At 36.4% G+C, this 19544-nt stretch overlaps 1 protein-coding gene across 1 annotated transcript in view; it reads right to left on the reverse strand.

The window, feature by feature from the left end:
• The window catches only part of RTKN2 (rhotekin 2), a 72422-nt gene extending 55754 nt beyond the window's left edge, over positions 1-16668 (reverse strand). Inside the window, exons 1-2 of the mRNA XM_049645105.1 lie at positions 16393-16668; positions 9326-9522 (exon numbers count right to left, since the gene is read on the reverse strand). Of these exons, the coding sequence (XP_049501062.1) occupies positions 9326-9522; positions 16393-16452 (257 nt within the window). The 5' untranslated portion in view covers positions 16453-16668. The remainder of the gene's footprint in view (positions 1-9325; positions 9523-16392) is intronic.
• Between the last annotated feature and the right edge of the window lie 2876 nt (positions 16669-19544).

Genomic DNA, 19544 nt, shown 5'->3' on the forward strand with positions numbered 1-19544 from the left:
TATTAAAATCACAATTATGTTGAATGATATACATAATTAGGTGCTACAAATTGCTTTGACTAATATTGTTTTTACAAAACCAAATAAAGTATTTCAGATTTTAAGAGATATATTGGCAAGTTTGGGTAGGAGGGAATATTATTGCTAAAATGTAAGCTCTGTAAGCATATGGATTTTTTTGGCCTATTTTGTTTACTGCTGAATCACCAGTATCTTCAAGACACTCAATAAATGTTTAGTGAATACTAAATGAAGTGAAATATATATGGCCATTTTGATGGAGCAGGAAACATTTAGTAGATTCAGACTGAAGTCTTAGGTTTGAATCTTACCATCAATAAATAACTAGTTATGTGAAAGAATTGCCATTAACCTCTTGGCCTCAGTATCATCATCTGTAAAACAGAAGTATCCATCTACCTCATAGGTACTGAATGAAATAATATTTTCAATGAATCTATATCATTCTTAGAAATGTTACACAAATACAAAGATTACTGAGGATTACTGTGTATTTATATTTTTGGCCTCAGTATTTAACACGGCGCTTACATGGAAGAGGCACTAAAGCATTTGTTAAAGTGATCAGAGTCCCAGTTCCAGTTCCTGTAAGATAATGGTAGTTAAATTTGAATTTCTTCAGGTATCTTATAAAAGTTTTCAAATCAACAAGGAAAGCAAATAAAATCACGTATAGCCCATACTTACAGTGTAACTAGAAAACAGAGACTATAAAAAATTTACATTTACATGTAAGTATGAGAAATTAACAACTGAAACCATCAAAGCCAGCTCCTGGAGGCCTCACCCAAGTAGAGTCAGATACCCATTGCAAAACACAGTATCAACTCTTGATGTCCCCTAGAAGAAAAGAAAACTGATAAAAGACCTGGTGGATACCATAGCACTGGTTCCTGGGGAGTTGAAAGGGAAGGACTCCAAAAGAATTCTGGTTCCAAAGTTGTTAGTCTTGTGGAGAAGAGAGACACACAATGAGGGAGGTATCCTTTGAAAGTCTGGCCATGCCAAAAAAAAAAAAAAAAAACACAAAAAAAAACCAGGAAGAAGAAGAAGAAGAAGAAAAGAAGAAGAAGAAGAAGAAGAAAGCAACTGAAGTTAAAAACCCCAAGAAACAAAATCATACCAAAAAATCAGGAAACCAACTAACCAACATCCCTAAGTCATCATTTATTAAAGAAATTTGTCTTCACAGTTCAAATAATAGAAAACACTCTTAGACAAAAAAAAAAAAAAAAACAAGTAAGCCCTTCTGCGCACCTATCATCACTTGGCCCAAGAAAACTCTACATGCTACATATTTAACTAGGGACAAAGAAAAGGACCCAAACATCCATAGAAAGCTACAATAAAACAAAAGTAGGAGTCATCAAAATGCTTCAACATTCCACAAACCACTCTCCAAAAAATATAAAATAACAAAAATATAATACTCCAAAATGAACTGAGTGCAGTTAAATAAGCTATTGCAAATGTGAAAGAAGTGGGGAATCTGAAATCTAAAGCCTCAGACTAGTAAAGGACAAACAATAGGTAAATATGCAAAAAAAGAAAAAAAAAGAAAATTTAAAAATGAGAGGTAGGAACAGGAAACAAACTGGAAAAAGAAAAATAAAATCATTTCTGAAATGAAGGGTAAAATACACAGTGCCCAAGAATGAAGACATAAAACTGAAAGTATATTAAGGGACATAATGGATGAGAATGAAAAGAGCAAAAAGAGCAAAATTAGATAAAGATTTTAAAAATATCAAAGGAAAGTGATAGACATAGAAGACAGGCAAAGAAGATCCAACTTATGTGTAATTGAAGTCCTTAGAGTTGAAAAACAAAGTAAGGAGACACTTAGTGCTTTAATTCTAGAGGCTTTAACTCCAAGAAAACTGTCTGAAAATAAAAGAACTGAATCTACATACTGAAAGGGTTCTAAGTGAGCCAAAATGGTCAGCCTTTAAACATACTCCACTAAAATTATCAGCCTTTGGATAGCAAAAACTATTTTCAGCCTCTAGACAAAATGACCAAGTCATTTACAAAGCAAGGAAAATTAGACATTAGATTTTTTTATAAGAAAACAGGGATGTGAGGTTTTCAAGAAACTCCAGGAAAGAAAGCATTGGCCAAGGATTTTTGTATACACCCAAGCTGTCCTTTTAAAGACCAACACTAAAGAAAAGCACTTAAAGATAAAAGAATATGAAGAAAGCTATACTCACATTGAGAAATCTACTAGATCATAAACTTCCTTCAAACAAGATATGATTTTGGAAAGTACAACAAAAGGTCAGGTAGTGAACATTATACATGTTTAAAAGTGGATCAAAGACTAAAACAAAAGTGGAGACATAAGTACAAGATTAGTATGTATTATCTACTCCATCACAGGAGAACTGACCACAACCTAGAAAAAGATAATACTAAACTAAAATAAAATAGAAAGGTACAGAAGGAAAAAATGGAAAAATAAAATGAGTTCATTGATCTCCACGTAGATGAAAAGTTAAAATAAAATGATATCATTCAAAGTAGAAAAACAAAACAGTAGAAGCCTAAGGGGAGGAATAAAAAAGAATTAAAGTGATTATAAAATTACCAGTATATAGTTTTTTAATATAAAGTTCTAGTAACTACTATAACCGATAACTTTTTAAATTAAATAAAATTTTAAAAAGCAGAGAAGATAGGCGACATACTGTAAGACAAACCGCAGTTATAACATACATAAGTTAACATAGCATAAAAGAATATAACAAAGTCAAAGCTAAATATATCAGTAATATAAATGTAAATAAGCTTATTAAATCCCCTAGTTAAAGGATTTTCAGATAGGTTCACAATATAAAACCCAACTCTGGATGAATACAAGAAATACACCTTCAACAAAGTGATTCATAAAGGCTAAAATAAAGAGATGGGCAGAGGTAAACCAAACAAATGCAAACACTAAAAATGCCTGGGATTATGATCTTGTTATCAGGCAACCCCTGAATTGGAGTCTATGTGACAAGCACTATGTGACAACAGTAACAAAAGAACACTTGATAACAATGCTAAAGGCTGCAATTGACAACATGTGTGTAACAAGCACTAAGATACCAAACGTTTCATAAAACGGAAAGTAGGAGATATACAAGGGGTAAGACAGAAAAACTTTAGTAACAAAGATCTCAACCTATCTTTCAGTCCAAGACAGTTCAAGTGGCCCAAAAATAAGCCAGGCTGTAGAAGATTTTAAAAACAATAACATATATCTTTTGAACATATATGAAAGTTTGTACCCTGATAAAAAGAAATGTGAGAACTTTAAAAGGCTGTGAAAGTTATGAAAATTAACTATATTAAGTCAGAAAGAAATTATATTTCTTAAGATAGTAAAAATAAAAATCTGATCAAGATAAAAAATGCATTCCTCTTTTGGTATGTCAGAGTAGCTCATATTAGAAAAACTCTACCTCCCCCTCTTATGTTTTCCACAGAAAGCAATATAAAGTCTGGAAAAACTACTTAAAAAACAACTACCTGAAGGGACTGGCAAGCAACCAAAAGTAAGAAGTAGTCAGAGAAGAATCAACACTAGAAGGAAGTATACTCATACAATGGAATACTACTTACCAATAAAGAGGAGAAAATCACTGATACATGCTAGTTACATAATGAATCTCAAAAGTATTATGTATGACAAAGGCAAAAAGAGAGAACATACTGGACAATTGCATTTACATTAAGTTCTAGAATAGGCAAAACCTATAGTGGAAAAAAAAATCAGTTAACAATGGTTGCCCCTTAGAGTAGGGGCAGAGGTAGGTAATACTAATTGGGAGTTGGGGAAAAAGAAACATGACATATCCAAGAAGTTCAATTTAGTCCAAGGGTAAAAAGGGAAACTCAAATTGAAACACTAGATGACCCTGTTTATGAAACTGAAAGAAAAAGATCACTTTAAGGAACTTTTAATCATGGTCTCCTGTCTATCCACAGGAATGTATACATGTTTGCGCATAGACACATGTACAAAAAGAACTTTCTTCGAATTGCATCACAAAAAATAAGATGAATTGATAAACAGATGAATTTAGAATAAAGAAAATATAGTTAAAATATTAATTGTAGAATCTAGGTGGTGGGTATATGAGTCTTCATTGTACAAGTCTTTCAATCTTTTTGTATACTGGAAATTTTTTCTAATTTCTGTATGCTGGAAAAAAACTGCAAAGAAATCTTGAACTGGCCTAGGTCAGTAATCATATTGATACTAAAATTATGAAACTACTTTACATAATCACATTATTAAATAAGGAAATAGGATTACTGTTATTATGTATTAAGATTCTCAGAATAACAAAGAGACGCAAATATAAAATAATTGAAGAAAACAAAAAACCTAAAAATATCAATACACACTCATAATTTAAAAAAAATTTTTAAGTTTATTTATTTTGAGGGAGAGCACACATGCGTGAGGTGAGGGGCAGAGAGAGGGAGAGAAAATTCCAAGCAGGCTCCATTGTGACACAGTGCAGAGCCCAACAGGGGGGCTTGAACCCACAAACCATGAAATCATGACCTGAGCCAAGATCAAGACAGATGTTTAACTGACTGAGCTATCCAGGCACCCCACAAACTCCTAATTTTTTAAAAAGTCTCTCCCTTAGCTATGTCTACTAAAAAGGTCTAAAAGCAGTGATCCCCAGTAGCAATGAGCACACCCAGTGCCCAGATCTTGATTTCAAAATATCATTTACCATTAAAGGGAACCAGAACTCATTAGACAAATGGCTGATTCCAGGTATATGGCACAGAAAATGCAAGACAAGCCTAGGTCATCTTTTTGTGCTAGAAAGTAAGGAAGTTCTTAAAGACTAATAGAGGCAAGTCAAAAGAATAAAGAATCCATTTTGAAGGAACTTCCATCAAACAAATTTGGGACAATTTATGTATCAAAAAGATTAATGACTATAAATGATATAATACACTGAATAAATAACAATCCATGAAGCAGTGGGAGAGAAAGGAGAGAAATGCCCTTTCTTACAGAAGATTAGCTAAAAAGTATAGAAAAAATAATAGGGTCAGATAATTACTATCTGCAAACCTCATTGTAATAATGTAGGCAAGGATCATAAATGGATAAAACCGCTAAGTGAAAGCTAGTTAGATAACAGAATATAACAGATAACAGAATATAATGTCCCACAGATTACTTGTGAATTGCAAAGGAAAAACCATTATATCACAAAGGAGAAATCAGGCAACTTCCATCCAAACCAAGGGATCAAACTGCATCACACAGGGTGGTAAAACCAATTGTCTCTTCACATTACACTGGCAGCATGTATCTTGCTCAATCTGCCCTAAAACAATTCTTGCCCCAAAAATGTTTAACCTGAGTCTTATTAATAAGCCATTAGATGCAAATTCCAGGTACAGCTAAAACAGGAAATAGGATAAAAGGTCAATGATACCATAAGAAACAATTAAATACAAAATGCAGAACATTCATAAAGGATATTTGTTAGAAGTGCAGACTCTTCAAGGCATTAATGGCAAGGAGTCTTTATAAAAAAGTAAAATGATTAAAAGAAATTAAAGAGACATAACCAAATGTATTATATGAACCTTGACTGAATTCTGGTTTTAGAAAAACAACCAGAAAGGATTTTCTTTTAACAACTAGTTGAAAGTGAATTCAGACTGAATGTTAGATTATTACTATGGAATTATTGTTAATAATTTACATGATAATCATATTTTGGTTATGTAGTAGAATGTTCCTCCTTTTAGAACCACTGAGATGTATATGCCATGTTGTTTGCAACTTATTTTCAAATGGATCAACACAAAAAAGGATAAAGGTATGTGTGTGCATGTAGCACAAAGACAGAGGGTGAGTAGATGAACTATATGGTAAACTATTAATGGTCTACCAAGGTAGAGAATATACTATTCTTACAATTTTTATCATACTATTCTTATTATTTTTTTACATATGAAATTTCATAATAAAAAGTTGATTAAAAAACTGAACAAAGTAGGGAATAAGAAATGAAAATCTGTAACATAGCAAGCATAGAGGACAACAAAAGTCAGAACCTAAGAATATACAAAGAAATTGACAAAAAGAATGTTAGGAAATTAAAACCAAGGTTTATACCTCTTTCAGTTTATAATGTGATATTTATGCACCCTTAGCATACCTGGCACCTAGAAGTCTGTCAGTTAACAACTGTTAACGTGCTAGCTAGCCTTCTAAACTTTCTTGAATCTTGCTATCCCTTTGCTTTTCAACTTTGGCTTCATCTTCAGCCTCAACCAAACACATCTCTTCACTGCTCTTAATAAATGGCCAGGGGTGCCTGGGTGGCTCAGTCGGGTAAGCGTCGGACTTCAGCTCAGGTCATGATCTCACCCTTGTGAGTTCCAGCCCACATCTGACTCTGTGCTGACAGCTCGGAGCCTGGAGCCTGCTTCGGACTCTGTGTCTCCCTCTCTTTCTCTGTTCCTCCCCTGTCACACTCTGTCTCTCCCTCTCAAAAATAAATAAACATTAAAAAAAAATAATTCATGGTCATCTTTCACCCTGAGCTTTTATTTTGCTATTTTTCTTTCTTGAAATGCTACTTTCTTCCTACTCACCCAACCAAACTAGATCATCCTTCATAATCTCGAAGATCATGAAGACCCATTTCTTCCACTAGATCTTCTTCAATTCTATCATTTCATCCTGATTTGATTCTTCTTTAACAAAGCTAAAAATTATATTTGTTTATATTTTATAGTAAAATTTTAGAGAAGGTAGACTAATGGTAAGCAGTAGACTCATTAAAATGCTATTTTAACTCTGGCAGCAATGTAAAAGCAAACCATTTTTCTACCTCAAAGACTATCAAAACCAAGCTAAGGAACAGACTACTGCATCTCTAAAGGTAAAATGTTTGGCTTCTGAATATACAAATATTCTCATATTTTGACATATTCTGTTCTTTGAATTTGTACACTCTAGCACAGTACTTAATAATTGTTCTACAAGTAGTAGATATTTGGTAAATATTTGATTGATTCATCAAATGGCATAATTTACATAATTTTCTTCAAGATACTGAAAAAACTTATCATAAGACTTGCCTTACTATTTAGATCATTTGGGGGCACCTGGGTGGCTCAGTTGTTTAAGCTTCTGACTTTGGCTCAGGTCATGATCCCACAGTTGGTGAGTTCGAGCCCCATGTAGGGCTCTGTGCTGACAGCTCAGTACCTGGAGCCTGCTTCAGATTATGTCTCCCTCTCTCACTGCCCCTCCCCTGCTCATGCTGTCTCTCTCTCTCTCTCTCTCTCAAAAATAAATAAATATTTTTTAAAATTTAAAAAATAGAAATAAAAAAATATTTAGGTCATTTTTATGTAATAAGAAGGTAAGTATTATAATTTCCAGTTATATTTATATGATCAGTAAAATCAGGTTCTATCTGCACATAACAATATGGAATTATAAACAAAAGAATTCATAGAGAATATTCAGGTTTCTTTAAAGAAATAATTTTATAATTAAGGGAGACAATTTTTTATAGGAATAATGAATATAAATGTATGTATAGCAGCAAAGCTATTTTCATCTAATGAAGATAATCTCTAAAGAAACTGAAAAACATGCACATTTCCAGTTGAGAGTTTCAGATATTTTTTCCTATCTTTTTTATATAAATCCCATAAGGATTAAGTTTATTTAAGCATTTTTACAAATCATTAACTTTAGAAAAGTTATACTGCCAAATTAAGAAAATAGTCAATTCACAATTCACTATAAGTATTTAAAGAACATAAATGTGGAGGACAGATATGATTTCCAGAGGAGCATTTCATGTAACTGTGAGAGATGATATAATAGCAAGTGTTTAGTCCCACACTGTACTTCAACCAGTGTTTCTCAAACTCTTCCACTGAAACAGCCCCCTCCTGACCGAATATCCTTAAAAAGGATAAGAGAACATATATCTCTCTCCATGAGTAGAACAGCCCAAATTATGCCACAATTATAAATTTCTCATTTTTTCTTAAAAATTCACGGTTAATAAAGAAGGTGTGTCATATTTATTCTATGGCTTTTTATATCTCCTGACACATACTTATGTACTCTTAGTGATTTATATGACCCAGTTTGAGAAGCACTGACTTAAACCAGTGTATGCCCATGTGAAAAATATTTTCCTGAATTATGACATAAGAATAATTTCATTTTATAACATCAGGGATAAATAATAATGAAAATTATTTGTTATGTGTTGAATAATAAATATGTAAAAAGTATTAAATTAGGTTTTTAATATATATAATCTTAATTTTCAAAATGTAAATATTATCTTACCAACAGTAATTAAGGAATTGAGACACAAAGAGATTAAATAGCTATCCAAAGGCAATACAGCTAATAAATATTAGTTGCTTTGTACACAAGTCTTTATTATATCACAATCTCATCAACATTTTATTTTTACAAAATCTCACTTTTCAAGAATTTAATGCAGATGAGCTATGAACAGCACATAGCCACTAACGTATCAAAAGAAACTCTTCACTAGCAGTACAGTTTTAAGAGCAATCAATGATGGGTGATGTAAGACAACTTATATTAAAAAAGAAATCCCCATCTAGCCACTAAGTTGAGCTAATTCTTGGGTTCAAGTAAGACCTGGCATTGTATATGTGCTGCTGAAGCGAGCGCAAGACTGGGCATTGTAAATAGGATAGGATGTAAATTTCATACACACATTCTAGACCCAATCCAAAATGGCAGCACAGAGTAACATTATTTGGCAAATCCTAAGCAACCTCCTGTTAACTTCTGTCACTAGCCAGTTACAGTCCTTGAGTTAAGTTGCTTGCCTCTCTAGGATTTATGTTCACCATGTGAAAGGGGTGTGCATTTCAATTTCTATACCTGTTTCCGTTACTCTCAGCTAGTACCTCTTTGTTAGCATTTTCTAAGCAACTCGTTTTTTAAAAAATTCACATTTCTATATACTAATTATCAGTCTTGGTCCTCTTTAAAATATTCCCTCAGTTCTTGATTCTTAACCACTTCATTTTACAATCTGGAACACAACAAAATCGCCTGGTGAAAACTGCTACTTTAATAGTAACTTTACTGTGAGCTCTACTATCAAAATGTTTATAGTATCAGAGTCTATTTCAGTGTATTTATTTTTTAAAAAGCTTTGGTGATTTGATATTTGCCATTAAGATTAAATTATATTGTGTTCTTAATTCAAATACTTCAGTACATTAAAATCCATAGGAAAACTATACTACTAACCATCTTCCAGTTTGATTTGCAACCTGTTCTTCTAATTTCTGTAGCTCCAATGTGTAAGCCATTATTCGAGCATTGCATACCATGAGATTCTTAACTGCATGCAAGATCTGGTCTTTCTGAGTACTCAGAGAAAGGAGTTTCCATATTCCTTCTCGCATTCGAATTTCTAAATCTATTTTTTCTTGAATGCTGCAGTCCTTAAAAAAAAAGAGAAAAGCATTTTTTAAAGATAGCAAAAATCCAAATTATAACATTTATTTTTATTAGTAAAAATGTGCTAGTGATTTTATAACATATTGGGAAAGTAACAAAGTTTTGAAGTATGATAGTACAAAAAATATAGCTATTCAAAAATGCTCTTTGCAAAACCTTAATTTCTTGCTTTATTAGGAAGTCTACAATCTAGTGGAGAAACACAACAGAAACAAAGGTGAGAAACATTACATATTCTTTGCATAGCTTCGCAAGTTTGAATAGTGTCCCCCAAATATTCTTGTCCTCCCAGAACCTCAGAATGTGACCTTATTCAGATACAGGGTTTTGTAGATGTAATTAGTTAAGATGAGGTCATACTGGAATAGTGTGGGCCCTAAACCCAATGACTAGTGTCCTTATAGGAAAGCCATGTGAAGACAGAGAGACATACAGAGAGAACTCCATGTAAAGACTGAAACAGAGATGAGAGTAATGAGTCTATAAGCCAAGGACTACCAAGCAACCACCAGAAGCTGGAAAAGGCAGGGAAGATTCTTCCTACAGCCTTCAGCAGGAGTATGGGCCTGCAGATACCTTGATTTCGTACTTCTGGACCCCAGAACGATGAGAGAATAAATTTCCATTGTTTTAAGCCACCTAGTTTTGGTAATTTGTTAAGGGACAGTCCAGGAAATGAACACAATAATATGTATAGTAACTAATGTGAATATTATAGCACATGTACATATTATTTAAGTTGTATTGTGGGATAGCAAGATGTGGTTGATGACACTGAATTAACCAAGGAAAAACAGATGTTGGAAAGGAACAGATGCTGGAAAAGGGACTGAGGTTTAGCAGCTATGGTAAACAAAGTCAATAAAATCTCAGAAGCTACAGAGGGAAAGCACTGTGTTAAAAAATGTCCAAAGCTTTAGCTATCAGATGGAACAGAGATGTAGAATATATTTTTGGATTTTTGTTTATTTTAAAGAGTCACCATGAAACTACTAAATCATTTTAGTTCTGAAAGTCTTTTATTCCATACAATGATCTTGTAGTGGCCAGCTCTATATACAAGTTACACATGTAACAATAGAATTCTAGAAGCTGAAATGTACTGTTCTGATTTAATTCACAGTGGCTTTTTAAACAATTATAAATCATTAGATATACTCTTTACTAAACTACAAACACAATAATGCTCTAGTGCGTCTATTTTTAAAAGTAAAGTGACCATTATCCTGGCTTCTGTGGTAAAAAAAAAAAAAAAATGAATGCTATAATTTACCATTTAATTGAATCAAAATCTATATAAAAAATGTAACTGGAACCTAATAACAAAAGTTCCAGGTATTAAAAAGACAATCTTTTCAAAAAGAAAACCTAAAAGTTAGGAGGGAAAGTCAATGAAAATTACGCTAAAAGAGAAGCTATAAGGGTGCCTGGGTGGCTCAGTTGGTTAAGAGCCCAACTTCAGCTCGGGTCATAATCTCACAGTTCATGGGTTTGAGACCGGTGTCGGGCTCTGTGCTGACAGCTCAGAGCCTGGAGTCTCCTTCAGATTCTGTGTCTCCCTCTCTCTCTGCCCCTCCCCTGCTCACACTCTGTCTCTCTGTCTCTCAAAATAAATAAACATTTAAAAAAATTTTTTTAAAGAGAAGCTATAGTAGATGATTTGACTATCCAAATCAATCAAATATACTATTCACATGAAGAAAACAGATCTGTTTAATTACCTTCTGTAATTACATCACGTAATTACCACATAAAAACCTTCTTTAGTGGTAGAACTCAAAACTGGTACACTACATAAATGTAGTCATTTGCTAGTTTTCCTTCTTTACACATGGCTGAATCTCAACAACTCCATTTCATCTTTGTATGACTTTGTCAGCCCCAAAGTAAATTCTTCTTTAATGTAATTAATAACGAATTTTAAGAATTATCTATGTGACCCATATATCTATAAGATTAAGCTCTGTCAAGCTGGTTAGTATTGGGGAGCACACACACATAGGAGGCAACCTGAAGCAAGATGAATAGTTTTACCCCACAACCCAAATATAAACAAATACCATCTGGTGCCATTAAATTCAATTTTGCTTTTTAAATGTTACAGTGAGGCAGCCAGCTGAACCAGCACAGTGGTTCTTAAAGCTGGCTACACATGAGAATCACCTCTGGTAGAGGAAGAGCCTTTTATAAAAGCACCTGAACTTATGACGCACCCCAAAACAATTAGGCTCTCTGGAGGTGGAGCCTGAGGTTGTTTTGTTTTGTTTTGGTTTGGTTTGGTTTGGTTTTTAAGTTCCTTCGGTGACTCAATGTAGAGCAAGGGTAGAGATACGCGGTAGTACTTGAAATTCCAGTGACCTGGAAAGTTGCAACAACCTTAAGAAACCAGTAGGTGGCCACAAACACATTAAAGAATCAGTTTGGGCTTCTAGGGTTTCCATCTTGTAAATGAAGACTGTCTTCTCTTCATCACTTGATAAAGACTATAAAATTATACAGGCTTGGGAAATAGTGCAAAAATGAAATGCAAAGTTAAGGCTTGTTTTTTAAATCACCTTATTTGTAAGATTAAATATTCATTAAGGAAATAAGATATATCTAACAGATATTAGTATTAGAATTCTAATAGCGTGGGGGTCAGCAAACTATAGCCTAGCCAATGCCTGTTTTTGTAAATAAGTTGTACAGGGGCACAATCACGGTCATTTGTATTATCTAAGGCTACTTTCAAACTACAATGGCAAAGTTGAGTAATTTCGAGAAAGACCATGTGGCCCACAAAGCTGAAAATGTTTACTATCTGCCTTTTTACAGAAATAGTTTGCTGATCCTTAATTCAGCCAAATTAACATACATAGTAAACTATGACCTTACCTCCCCTATTCTACAGTGAGCAGATGTGGATCTGGGAGGGCTGACATGAGTGGGGTGAATTGTTAAGCGTATGTATGCTTTTGAATGTACTGGGGTTTAAAAAAAAAGAGGTATGGTGTTACCCGTTTTTTGTTCTCCATGCAACTTCTTTTAGTACACATCTATACTTCACATACAGGGAAACCCATCTGGTCAAGTGATAACTACTGCAGCCAAGAAAGTCTTTTCAGAGTGGAAGAACTTAATTTTAGTTAGTAAGGGGTGCAAAGTGCTCCTGGGGTTAAGAGCCGGTGTGCCATGCACAGTGAGAACAATGATCACGTAATGAGGGCATGCATAGAGCATTCAGTGATGGTGCTTACTAACCCCAAAGTGGTATGGCAGGGAGCTAAAATCATGACTGCTGCTGCCTCAACCATAATGGCAGAGTAAACACTGACTAGGACCCATGACAAAAGCATGTATTCATCCCTCTTACAAGTGTCTGAAAGCAAGTCTCCAGAAAGAGCAACTGGGGTGGGGAAGAATGGGGTGGGGGGAAACCTTCCTCTTGCCATTTCTCCTTCAATTTTCTAAATATGAGCTACCTTGTAATCAAGTCAAACAGAAGCCTATGGTACTGTCCTGATCATGTAGATACCTAGTCAGGCTGATAAAAATGGACAGGGCAAGGCTAAAAATGAAACAGGGAAATGACTTAAAAGTGCAAATCTAGATTATGTAGAAAACAGAAAGATACCAGGTTTTAAGAGCATAATGGGACAAAGGAAGTGCAAAAAAAAAAAATGGCCTTAATATTTTTTTTAAGTAGGCTCTGCACTGGGCATGGAGCCCAATGCAGGGCTTGAACTCACATTCCTGAGGTCAAGATTTAAATGCTCAACTGACTAAGCCACCCACGCTCCCCTGAAAATGGACTTAATTTTGAAATTAAGCACTGACTTAAAAATAAATGAAGCTGGGCTGCTGCAAGACAACTGTAGTAATCCAGATAGAAAATATCACCCACCTAATGGATATAGTTAAACTGTGTTAGTTAAGAGACCATGGTGAAAGAGAAGACTGCAAAATAGTATATATAGCATACATCCTTCTAAAAGAAATTGTGTGTATTTTAAGAATTGTTTATGTACAGGGGTGCCTGGGTGGCTCAGTCGGTTAAGCTTCTGACTCTTGGTTTCGGCTCAGGTCATGATCTCACGGTTTATGAGTTCAAGCCCCACATTGGGCTCCATGCTGACAATGCAGAGTCTGCTTGGGATTCTATTGCTCCCTCTCTCTCTCTCTGCCCCCCCCCCCCTCGAAAGTAAATAAATAAACTTAAAAAAAAACTTTAAAAAAAAGGAATTGTTTATTTACAGAAAAATTCTGGAAACTGTTAATAGTGGTTATTCTGTGGAATGGTATTACAGAAAGAATTCTTAAATCCATGTTTCTGTATATGTTTACTACAATGAGATAGTGAGACAGGGAAACTGAAGAACTCCATTAAAATATGCTTTTTGCTCCTTTTCCTGCTTCTATCCTTGCTACAACCTGCCCCTACACTCCACTTTACACATGTCTTATAATGAAAATAGTGTATGTCCTCCTTGTAAGGGACAAGGAGTTAATGATTTGTCTAGAATAGATAATATCTAAGGATGAACCAGATGAGAATGACTGGAAGAAGCTACTATATGTGTATTCCAGACCACTGGCACTAGACATCTCAATGCCAAGACCCCCTGGCTCCAAGCAATAATACCTGGGCCCTCATCTTTGTTCTAACAGGTTCCTAGATGCCTGAGAGGACACGTACACTAGACCATCGTCCTCAGTAAAAACCCCCAGGCCCCGAATGAAGACAAGACTCGTGCTCCTCTCCTTTCAGAGTCTCCTGAACTTTTGTCTGTAACTGCTTTCTCTGTATCTTCAATAAACTCACCTCCTGCTGGCTCATATGTGATTTCCATCCTGCAGGAAGCCAAGGACTGGTCCTGTGGGACCCCTTCTGGATCCCTGAACCAGCCTGCCGGCATCAATGGCATTACTTCTTGAATTTCTTTTTTATTAAGATTTCAAAAGCTTGAAAGTTTGTAAGAAAGGTTAGGTGGCTGCCCCAACAGATGAATGGGACAAAAGATAGTAAGAAAAAGTTTTCCCTCAAGCACATTCTGAGTGTCAGGTACTATGCTAAGTACTTCAAAAAGGTTCTCAACTCCCAGTAACTTTCTAGGATAAGCATTTTACCCATTTTACAACTGTGGAAACCAAGGACTTAGAAAAGACAGGTTAACTTATTTGAGATTGTTCAACAAGCAGAATTGGATTTGACCTTAATCTGACTCCAAAGCCAATGCTTTATGCTGCGAGTACTCACAGCTGACTCCAAGGTTTCAGTAGATGTTTCACTAGTGTTATGACCACCTCAGAATCTTTGGTCCTATCCCTATTAGGTGGCAGTTTCACTAATATCAGAGGAAATAGAGCAAATAAGAAATCACTGTTAGTCAAGTATAAAATTCTCTTACCCTCAATATTCCTGTTAGATTGAAACCTATTACTATTTTGCAATTTTTATCCAAGATCCAAACACAAGGAATTTCCACAACTCAATTACTTGGTTTTCTTACTGCCTATGAAATCATTAAATATTACTGTACCATCTCACATGTAAATAACCCAGTTCTTATGTATATTTATTTACTTTCATTCCATGTAGCTAAACTTCTTTCATGACCTTATCTTCTTGTCTCTTTTGTAAAATTCCTAAATATTACTGCTGCACACAGCTAAATAAATATACGGCTACACCAACACCTATGTAATAAATACGAGAACCTCAACAGATCGCCCATTCACTAGAAATCAAGATTCTGTCATCAGAACAAAGTACTTAACAGATAGGACAGAAAAGCATTTTACATCAAAATGTCTGAAATTTTTGAAAATGCTGGCATAAAACAGCATTACTAATAAAGGAGTTGGACTTTGGTTTGCATAATAGTTCTTACTGTCTTGCTTTATTTCCCTCAGTATTATTGAAGAATTTCTAACAATTTTGTATCTGCTGAGGTTTCTAAACAAAATAACAGGTTTCTAAGCAAAGGTTAGAAGGTTAGGTTTACCCAGGTTTCTAATAAAAAAAATAGGTTGGACCATATAAAAGTGCTAATAGTCTACTAATTTTGACCTACAAAACTGGCATTTTCACATGGTTTAATCTATTTCAGAACTAGGTAAAAGAAGGTGGAGATTAAAGGGAAGATCAAGCATAAAGACATCAGTTTTAAGACTCTAAAGTTAGAGTTCAGGGGAAAATATAACACTTTAATAACTGATTGGTCTCTATTCAGTAAAAAAACACATACTTTACATGGCGAAATAGCAAAACCTCAAACTTCTCTCTTAGCCGATTCGAAAAGAATCCACTATCAAACCAAATTTTTCTAAAGTTCCAAGTTTGCAGTTTGCTTCTCCAGCCTGCCCCCATCGAGTTTATGTCGTGTGTGGACATCGCTCCAGTAATTGTGCTTTCCGTCAAATCGAGTAATAAGCAAACCGTCCTCCCTTGGCCTCGGGTGGGCTTCTTGGAAATCCCGGGACCCCCATTTCCCCTGCGTCACCTACACTGGGATCCAAACCTTGTGTGTGTGTGTGTGTGTGTGTGTGTGTGTGTGTGTCGGGGGGGGGGGGGGGGGGGGGGGGGGGGGGGACGGGGAGGTGTGGAAGGAAGCAGCCGGCAGGTGCGCCCGGCGAACGCACGGAGGAACTCCGGCATCGCTTCCCCATTCGGGTCTGTCTCCTCCAAAAGAAATCGGGGGCCGGAGAGGGATGAGGAGATTTCCTAGCTCCACTGGAGCCTGCAAAGTGCGGTCTCCTAGTCCGTCCCTTTGTTTCTGGACACGGCTGAATACGAGACGCGGAGTGGGGGCTTTCTCCACGACGAGGCAAAACGGTGGCTTGAAGACTTGGAAGTCCGGCCCTTCCTCACTCACCTGCTGGGCGGGAAGGCCCGCCAGGCGGAGCTCGGGACCCCTCAAGGTCTGCGCCTCCATCTCAGCACCACTGCCAGGCCCGCCGCCGCTCCTCCTAAGATTTGAAAAGCCCGCCGCTCGCTTGAGCCGCGGAGGACACCAACCGCCGGCCCGGCCGTACCAAGTCCGGCCGCAGGGGGAGGGGCGCAGGAGGCCTCCAGCCTGAGGGCGCACGCGCAGTGGCAGCGCCCGGGCCTCCCGCACGGAAGCGCGAGGAGACCCGAGCCCTCCTCAGTGCGGCGGCGAAGTGAGTGGGGCGCTGCGGGCAGGTTTAAGGCACTGACTGGGGAGTGGGCGGGCCTGGGACAAGAGTGGGCAGGGCCGTGGGGAGTACATTGGCCACTGAGCGCACCTGGCCGGGCACAGGGTTTAGGCAGGTGGTTTTCGAGGCACGCCCCAGTGCATTTTGCCTGCTTCCCGGCCAAGGCCCTTCGCGGCTGGCTGACTCAAGGCTGCCGTCCCTGCCTTCCTGCGGACGACTCAGGGACACGCGGTGTCACCAGGAGCCCGTGGCCTCAGTCCCAGAGAACCAAGGGACACTGCTCCCAAGCGCTCCCACACAGCAGAGCATTGTCACTCAGGGTCACTGGAAGCCCACGGCCCTGTTGATCAAGCTGGAGAGATAGTATGTCTGACGTTTCACAAGGTCTTTTCTTTTGTCCCCAGTGTTTCTTTGTAATTCCAGATACCCCCACCGCAAACACGTAAGTAGTCTGTTCTTGCAAAGACTTCTTTCTTGAAAGTAGTCTATTCTTTTCTTGCAAAATACTTCTTCATTACTCTTTCCCATTACTCTTTCCCATTCTGATAGCAGAATAAGGTATTATTTTCCCAAAGCCCCATTTTTGCTGTCCCTAAAGACCCATACAAAGACTTTTTTGAAGAGTTTTGTTATTAATCATAATGGGAAAGAATGGAATCTTTAAAAATCAAAGTTGAAGTGCTACAGATTTCAGAACCCTGTAAGGTCCTTATAATCCACTATCCTGGCCTATCCTGACTTACCCTTGAAAAGGCAACAGGACACTGCTTTGGCTTCTGACGTTTTTTTCTCCTACAGGAAAAATCAACCAAATCAACTCTTGCACCCGCAACCTCACAGAAGAAGGCCTTGGGTGCTTTTCCTTCCATAAATAGGGTGACCATGTTTTTTATTTGCCTGAGACATTCCCTGTTTGGGTTTGTTGTCCCAACGTCCCACCAATCGTGCACTTGTCCAAAGTGGATATTAAGTTGCATGGTCACATTATCCACAAGGCCCTTTTTTAAGCAGTTAGTTTGTAGATTTACTTCTGAAAATATGAAGAGTGCCCTTCCTCTCAAATAAGTAATTTGCCTCTTTGTGGCCCTTTGGACTAGATGATAATAGAAGCTGCCCAGCTAGGAATGACATCCCCTTACAATTAGGAATGTATGGGTCATTACAGATGACCATATCCTTACACACAACTATAAAATATGGAGAGCTGAAAATTACCAACACAATGAGTTCACCTCATTCTCTCCAAACACAGATCTGAATTCCAAAGTCATTAGGTACCCTTCCCCCAATGCACTCCTCTCTCTAATGCTTTACCATTTTGTGGTATAATTATCCCCTACTCACAGTGAGCGGCATGAACCTAGTAGAGTACCTGACTCATAAAAGAAATACACACAGGGAGCTCATCATCAGGCATATATTATTTCTCATGTAACACACACAGCTCTTAGACTCAGACCAAAATACTTACAGAAGCCATCACTTCATGAGAACAGAGGCAAGCCAGCCAATTTAAAATTGGACACTGATGTAGGAATATTTGATAAATACTAACTGGAGATGCATTTATTTATAATACTGAAGAAAAAGATCTAGGAAAAGTCATATTTAGCAATTGTCTGTAGAATTGACAATTGCTATTAAAGACCTTTCTCTTTGAAGAAGATATGATGTAGTCCTATCTATTATTCATCAAGGGATGTGCCCAGGAAGTGCTTAAGATATAACTATTATATGGTGATTAAAATACCTCAGAGTAGGAATGCTGTTTCCTTATTTATCCCCAGGTCCTTCTGGTAGTTTCATCATAGTTTTCTCTGATGCACGTGATGTACATAAAAATAGATGGAAACTAAAAAACGTTAAAGATTTCACAAGCAGTGGTTTGGTTAGAGAATGAATGAATGAATGAATGAATTTTAAAACTCCCAGAAAGTAAGAAGTACTACCCTTTGCCACCTCAACTGTTTGAAAGATAATATTTGGGTATCTCTCATTCAAGAGCTAACATCCCACCTTCGTTGGGCTCCCACAGTTGATGGATCCCCGCCTAATTGCCCAAGTGTAAAAGCTTCAGCTGAAGGTTGAATGGTGGCATTTCTGTTCTACCAATATTACTTCCCATGATAACTTCAACATTTAAGACTAATTATAAGTATCTCTTATCTCTAATATAATAAACAGATAATATTTAATAATTAATAAATATAAAATCAGTATTTGACATAGGACAGTCAATTTAGATAACATGAATAAATGTTAAAACATATTTTTCTTCTCATTATTCCCTACATTCGCCTTTTTAACTCTCTAAAGGGCCAAAGAAAGGAGATAATGAACTTGAAATAAGCTCTCTTACATAATAAACCTATTATTTTTTAAAATGTGATTTGCCCCAGAACAGGTAACTATTGTGGTTTCTGATATCCTCCTAGACTTTCTTTAAAAAATCCTATTAAAGAATCCTCTTGGTGCTTCCTTTATTCATGTGTTATCTTGTAGGTAATGCATTTAAAATGAACTTCATAGACTAGAACTGTATTTTAAATTACACACACACACACACACACACACACAAAAAGGGAGAAAAGAAACTGAAGTAAAGATGCTAAACAGAGGTGCAGCATTTGTCTAAATGAATAGGCCATAATCTACAAATAGCAGAAGCATCATATAATCATAAGAAGGAAATGGAATACAGAATCTGAAGACTCATTAGCTATATGACCTTGGGCAAGCCACTCAGTGTCCTTATCTATAAAACAAGTATAATAGTAGCCAGCTAGTTTTTTTTTTTAGTTTGTTTTATTTATTTATTTATTTATTTATTTATTTATTTATTTATTTATTT

This window comes from Panthera uncia, chromosome D2 (assembly GCF_023721935.1).
Source record: "Panthera uncia isolate 11264 chromosome D2, Puncia_PCG_1.0, whole genome shotgun sequence".
NCBI lineage: Eukaryota > Metazoa > Chordata > Mammalia > Carnivora > Felidae > Panthera > Panthera uncia.